General features: G+C 41.6%; 1 protein-coding gene across 1 annotated transcript; it reads right to left on the bottom strand.

The window, feature by feature from the left end:
• Positions 1-6,005: 6,005 nt before the first annotated feature.
• LOC138906019 (uncharacterized) lies at positions 6,006-6,876 on the bottom strand. Its single transcript, XM_070194537.1, has 2 exons — positions 6,848-6,876; positions 6,006-6,573 (listed from the first exon to the last, which is right to left on the bottom strand). Exons 1-2 carry the CDS (start codon positions 6,874-6,876, stop codon positions 6,006-6,008), a joined length of 597 nt encoding a protein of 198 aa, XP_070050638.1.
• Positions 6,877-7,233: the final 357 nt, after the last annotated feature.

The raw sequence follows: 7,233 nt of genomic DNA, 5'->3' as shown, positions 1-7,233 counted from the left end.
TCATTATGCCCTTATTTTTTACAAGTCTTGCAATACTTAGTCATATAGTCATATTTAATTTTAATCCACTTCAATTCTTCCGGGCCAGTCTCATCCTCTTCTTGAATGATCTTGATTCTTTGAGGAAGATTAGCTAATAAATTCACCTCAATTTTTACCTTCGCACAGCTTGGTCTTGTACCATTTTTTGTAGCCATATCAACATGTAAGGGCTTACCCACAACTCTCGCTAATGAGAACACAAACTCCTTACCAAAATAATTAGGAGTAAAATTATGAAACGAGATCCAAGCAATTGCTATAGGTGTTTCCTCCTCCAGCTTCCACCAAAGGCTCCACTTAGTACATCGCATCTACCACATATCTCCTTAAGCCTTCAAGTAAAATGCTGGTTTTGATAGCAAGCGAATGTAATCCTCCATTAAAGACAACTTAATCAGGAGTGTGTGTCTTTAATCAAACCAATCGAACATGAACCTTTTAATTCACATTGAATTGGTATAACCTTACGCAACTCTTGAATAACAGGCTTACCATAAGAAAACTTTTCTAGAACTGCCAATTGTAACCCTTGTTGTACTATAGATTGCTTTACTTCATTCTTCTTCCACTTGATAATTGGTTCCCCATGTAAATACTCTACTGGTTTGATAGGTACGTGGGATAGGGTTTGTATGGGAGCATTTAATGCTTTAGGTTGTAGAAATTATGCTTAGTTTGGTAATGGATTAGGGTTTGTAATGGTTAGGGGTGATTGTAATGGAGTATTTAATGACTCCAGCCTGTGGAGGAGGCTGGCCAGTGGCCGGAACAGTCATGAAAGCTAGGGTTTAAGCATTAAGCATAGGGTTTTTCATCAGAGAGAAGAGAGCTACTAAATTTGGGGTTTTGGTTACCAAAGTTTCCTATTTAAATGCTTTAAATTATATTGTTGCTTGAGACTAGACTTGTATAGAGTATCAGACTTGATTTTTTAATATATGGAGGACTACTTGATTAGCAGTAGAGATTATACTTCCTTTCACAGATTTCTCCTGTGCTATACGAATTTGTCCGAAAGTTTCTTGGAATTTCGTAACTCACACATATATTCGTGAGCGGGGCTGAGCGCCTTAGAAATACTATTATGGATCAGGTCGTACGACCTCAACAATATTATGAGATGTATTTATGGTTCGCGCCGGTCGACCCTCTGCAGTGTACACGATTTTGGGATCGAGCTGAACAACCTCAGTAGGGATCGGGCCGTACTCCACAGCAGGAACTCGTGCCATTATTCTTTTGGGACCGGGCGACTCATCTTAAAATCATACGTAATACCTGATGTGAAGTCTCTGTATCATGAGTTTTTGTGACTTGAGATGTGACCATTTATTTGGTGTTGACCATTATCTATTCCATTTGAGAAAGTATCCGACTATTGAGGACCTCATGCTTATTCTTCTATTGAGGACAATATTATGCACTTATATCTGTTTCGTTGTTTTTACTTGCTATGATTCATTCATGCCTACTTTTAGTATACGATTTATTGGACCACTAGTAAGTATCGATGTCGATCCCTCGTCACCACTTCTATAGAGTTAGGCCAGATACTTACTGGGTACGCATTGATTTACGTACTCATGCTACACTTCTGCATTAATTGTGCAGATACTGAGGCAAATTCATGTGGTGGTCATCTTGGCGCATAGGCGCAAATGCTAAGGAGATTTTATGGTGAGCTGCATCACATGTTACGATCCGCAGCACACGGAGTCTCCATCATATTCATTTATTTTATCTTGTCTATTGTATATTCCAGACATATATTGTATTAATATTGTACTTTCTAGTAGATTCTCATGCACTTGTAATACTAGGTTCTGAGGATTTAGATTTTGTTCTTGGTTTATATTCTGACCAGGTTCGAGCAATTAAATTAATAACATCAGTACTTTCTTATGAAAATGAATGATTTTAGCTAGTTATTTCATTATTTCTTTTGAGATGCATGTAGATTATATATTAATGTGTTGATTTCATGGTTGGCTCGCCTAACGACGACGTTGGACGCCATCATGGCCTATAGTGGGATTTGGGTCATGACAAGCATATTTAATTATCATGAGATTTTTCTTTACTCTTACCATATCTTACACTGTGACACTTAGATTCATTTTTTTGTTAATAATTCTTTGGCTAACAATGTAATTTAAAGTAACAGCCTTAGGTGAAGTTTTAATCACATGAACAATTTATTTATTTTTACACATACTCTTTCATTAAAAAATAATTTTTTTCTTGTATATCATTGACAAATCTTTCCTATTCCCTATTTATTCTTTACTCAACTAACCCTTTAGGATAGAATCTTAATCATCCTATCATATAAGTTTTGTGTAGATAATTCTTTCTTATGCTCCCCTATTTATGATAAATTTTCTTACTTTATTTGATTATTCCTTTTAAGTTAATTGATATCTATTTTTATTCAAAGATAATTCTCTACCTTTATTTACATGTCTTCAATTAAGACTAACCTTGTATAGTTAAATCACTTGGCTTTAATTATAAATTGAAGTTTCCTTTATACTTTATCTCGAATCCAATTCTTTCAATTAACTCCAAAAAGATTTTTGTTTATTAATTTACTTTACATATCCTACTGTATATATTTTAGTACAAATGGAATAGTCATGCTTTAAATATTTGCTCACTATATGACAATTACATTGGCTGCTCTTTGATATGAATTCTTTGTGAGGTAGTTAATTATTCTTTAGAACCTTCTCTCATCTATTGGATTATGTCCATCAGAATCATTTTTTTGTGGATCTTGAGGGATGCCTAACCCCTTTCCCTCGAGATAATTTAAACCCTTACATGGAATCTTAACGGTATCGCAAACCATAATTAAAGTTTAACTTACATACTGTAGTATAGGTGTCCTTGTATACCTTAAATACTAGGTGACGACTCTAAACTCTAAATAAACTTGTAGAGCGCTATAAGGGTGTGTTTGGTATGAAGGAAAATATTTTTCTAGAAAATGTTTTTAGGGAAAATGAGTGGGTTTATCACTTATTTTCCCCTGTTTGGTTGGTGAGTGGAATATATTTTCCGAAAAATATTTTCTAGTGTTTGGTTAACAACAACAACAACAACAACCCAGTAAAATCCCACTAATGGGGTCTAGGGAGGATAGTGTATACGCAGACCTTACCCCTACCCTAAAGGAGTAGAGAGGCTATTTCCGAAAGACCCTCGGCTCAAAAAAATAAAAAGACAAAAAGAAGACAATATTAGTATCACAACAACAATCATAGGAAAAATATGAACACTATGAAATATAGAAGAAAGATGCAAAGCAAAGGGAGATAATATTAGTATCACCACAACAATCATAAGAACACCATGAAATCTAGAAGAAAGATGCAAAGCAAAAGCGATAGCTAGTAAATAGGACCTGCACTGAAAAGCGAAATAGTAAGACACAGCATTGCCACTAGCTATCTTAGACAAAAACCCTACTTGGCTAGTCCCACAATGGTACGAAGTAAGGCATGACTCAACTACCTCCTAACCTACAACCCTAATATTCAAGCTCCACATCTTTCTATCAAGTGTCATGTCCTCGAAAATCTAGAGCCTTGCCATATTCTGCCTGATCACCTCTCCCCAATAATTCTTAGGAAACCCTCTACCTCTTCTCGTACCCTCCACAACCAGCCGCTCACACCTCCATACCGGAGCATCTGGGTTTCTCCTCCGAACATGTCCGAACCATTTAAGCCTCGCTTACCGCATCTTGTCATCAATGGGAGCCACATGAACCTTCTCCCGAATATCATCATTCCTAATCTTATCTATCCTAGTGTGCCCACACATCCACCGCAACATCCTCATTTCTGCTACTTTCATCTTCTGGATATGTGAGTTCTTAACGGGCCAACACTCAGCCCCATACATCGTGGCCGGTCTAACCACCGCTTTATAGAACTTACCTTTGAGTATCAGTGGCACTCTCTTGTCACACAGGAATCCAGATGCTAACCTCCACTTCATCCATCCTACCCCAATACGGTGTGTGACATCCTTGTCGATCTCCCCTCCCCCCTGGATAACCAAACCAAGGTACTTGAAGCTGCCTCTAATTGGGATGACCTGCGAATCAAGCCTCACATCTATGCCCACTTCCCTTGGCTCAGCGCTGAACTTACACTCTAGGTATTCCATATTCGTCTTGCTCAACTTGAAACCCTTAGACTCAAGAGCCTGTCTCCCAAATCTCCAGCCTCTCGTTAACACCGGCTCGCGACTCACCAATCAGAACTATGTCGTCGGCGAATAACATGCACCATGGCACGTCCCCTTGACTGTGGTGTGTTAACGCATCCATCACCAGGGCGAATAAGAATGGACTGAGCGCAGAACCTTGATGTAACCCCATTACTACCGGAAAATGCTCAGAGTCACCTCCTACTATCCTAACCCGAGTCTTAGACCCATCATACATGTACTTAATCGCCATAATGTAGGGAACCGACACTTTTTGCCTCTAGGCATCTCTAGAGAACTTCTCTACGAACCTTGTCATACGCTTTCTCTAGGTCAATAAACACAATGTGCAGATCCTTCTTCCTCTCTCTGTACAGTTGCACCAACCTTTTTACAAGGTGTATAGCTTCTGTAGTCAAACGACCCGGCATGAACCCGAACTGGTTGTCGGATACAGACACTGTCATCCTCACCCTCGCTTCAACCACCCTCTCCCACACTCTCATGGTATGACTCAGTAATTTGATACCCCTATAATTGTTACAACTCTGGATATCACCTTTGTTCTTATACAATGGAACCACCGTACTCCACCTCCACTCATCCGGCATCCTCTTCGCCTTAAAAATAATATTAAACAACCTAGTCAACCACTCCAAACCTGCTCTCCCCACACACTTCCAAAATTCCACAGGAATCTTGTCTGGCCTGGTCGCTCTACCCCTACTCATCTTACGCATAGCTCCCATGACCTCCTCAACCTCGATACGCCTGCAGTATCCAAAGTTACAGTGACTCTCAAAATGCTCCAATTCGCCTAGTACAATATCCCGATCCCCTTCTTCATTCAGAAATTTATGAAAGTAAGTCTGCCATCTCCACTTAATCTGCGCATCTTCCATCAATACTCTACCATTTTCGTCCTTGATGCATCTCACTTGGTCCAAATCCCGAGCTTTCCTCTCTCTCAACTCTGCAAGCCGGAATAACTTTTTCTCCATACATTGTTTCCCCAATTCCTCGTACATACGACCATAAGCTGCAGTCTTAGCCTCTGTGACCGCCATCTTAGTCTCCTTCCTAGCTGCCTTATACCTCTCCATGCACGCTCGCCTCTCCTTCTCACCTATGCTCCCTACTAACTTCAGGTACACCACCTTCTTTGCTTCCACTTTACCTGGGACCACTTTATTCCACCACCAGTCTCCTTTGTGCTCACCAGAGATGCCCGTCGAGACCCCTAACACCTCTCTCGCAGCCACCCTAATATAGTCTACTGTCGCTGACCATATAGTGATTGCGTCACCACTTCTCCTCCAAGCTCCCATAACCGACAACCGCCACTCCAACGCTTGGGCTTTATCCTTAGTTATGGCTCCCCACCTGATTCTCGGTCTTCCTCGAGTAGACCTTTTCCTCATCTTTAACATAATACCAACGTCCATCACCAAGAGCCTATGTTGCATTGCGTGTATCTCACCTGGAATCACATTGCAATCCTTGCACAACCCTCTGTCACACCTCCTGAGGAGGAGATAATCAATCTGAGTCTTCGCCACTGCATTTTGAAAAGTAACCAAATGCCCCTCCCTCTTCCGAAAGCTAGAGTTCGCAATCACCAACCCAAAAGCCTTAGCGAAGTCCAACAACGATGTACCTCCTCCGTTCCTCTCCCCAAAACCGAAGCCTCTGTGCACCTCGCCATAACCACCTGCGGTTGACCCAATATGCCCATTAATATCCCCTCATATGAATAACTTCTCAGCAAGTGGAACCTGGCGCACAATCTCATCTAACCCTTCCCAGAAGCACCGTTTAACCTCTTCATCTAGGACCACATGCGGCGCAAAGGCGCTAACGACGTTTATAGTGCACTCTCCAACCACCAACTTAATAATCATCAATCTATCATTCACTCGTCTAACCTCAACCATAGACTCTCTAAGTTCCCTATCCACCAAGATGCCCACTCTATTCTTACCTTTCTGGACTCCTGAGTACCAAAGTTTATACTCGTCTGCGTCCCTCGCCCTCGACTCTACCCACCTTGTCTCCTGGACACATACTATATTGACCCTCCTCTTCTGTAGGATCTTTGCCAACTCTATAGATTTACCCGTCAATGTACCTACGTTCCATGACCCAATTCTCAACCTACAAACACCCTTGTTCCCTTTACCTACCTTGCCTCCCGCCCCACCCCCTAAACCCTGCCCTACCTCCTGCCCCACCCCCCTTCTCCCCCAAGGACATGACCTCACTCGACCACCCCAGACCATAGCCACTACACCTACGGCTGAGTAAGGGGAATCACTATCACACACAAAGCAACAGAACAAACCAGAAGAAGACAAGTTGCAACAACAGGCACACTAATATGGTGAATAAACTAATACGGAGTAAGATGACAACAATTTAACTCACACAACAAAGGGAAACTGGAAAACGGGAGGTACCAACTCCCGTGAGTAGAATAGTAAATTCGAAGCAAGAACAATAGAACCTGAAGTCACAACGAGTGCCAAGAAAAGTGTTGTCCACAACAGCTATGTTTTGGAAGTTCCCACTCGCTTCGTCCGAGGCTCACCGGAAAATTGTCTCAGCCGCCACCGCCATTGCCGCTAGGCTAGATCAGTGCGCCAGAAAATAGGGGGATGGGGGGTGGAACAGATGAGGTATAGGGGAGAGAAAGAAAGGAAAAGAAGAAAAAGGGAAATATAAAAAATGAAAAAGGGGGGCAAATCTGAAAAGCAAAAAGGGGGGGAGGGGAGTAACGGGGAAGAAGAAGAAAGCAGGAGAGAGAGAGAGAGAGAAAAAAAGAAGACAGGGGTGGGGTGGGTGGTGGTGGGGTGGGGGTCTTACCTGGTCCGGTAGTCGTCGGAGGTCCGGTGAATGGTACGTTAGAGAGATCAGAGAGAGACGTCAGAGCTTAAGCTTATCCAAGCTTTTCCAAGACAAACATATATATATTTA

Source organism: Nicotiana tomentosiformis, chromosome 2 (genome assembly GCF_000390325.3).
Source record: "Nicotiana tomentosiformis chromosome 2, ASM39032v3, whole genome shotgun sequence".
NCBI classification, from domain to species: domain Eukaryota; kingdom Viridiplantae; phylum Streptophyta; class Magnoliopsida; order Solanales; family Solanaceae; genus Nicotiana; species Nicotiana tomentosiformis.
The sequence above is the reverse complement of the archived record's forward strand: the minus strand, read 5'-3'. Positions and strand labels throughout refer to the sequence as shown.

Bases quoted from the DNA above. Each gene is read 5' to 3' on its own strand.
- LOC138906019 (XM_070194537.1), bottom strand. From the start codon at position 6,876: ATGGCGGTGGCGGCTGAGACAATTTTCCG. The intron at 6,574-6,847 runs GTGAGCCTCGGA...TGTGTGTGATAG, and splicing joins GCGGCTGAGACAATTTTCCG to TGATTCCCCTTACTCAGCCG.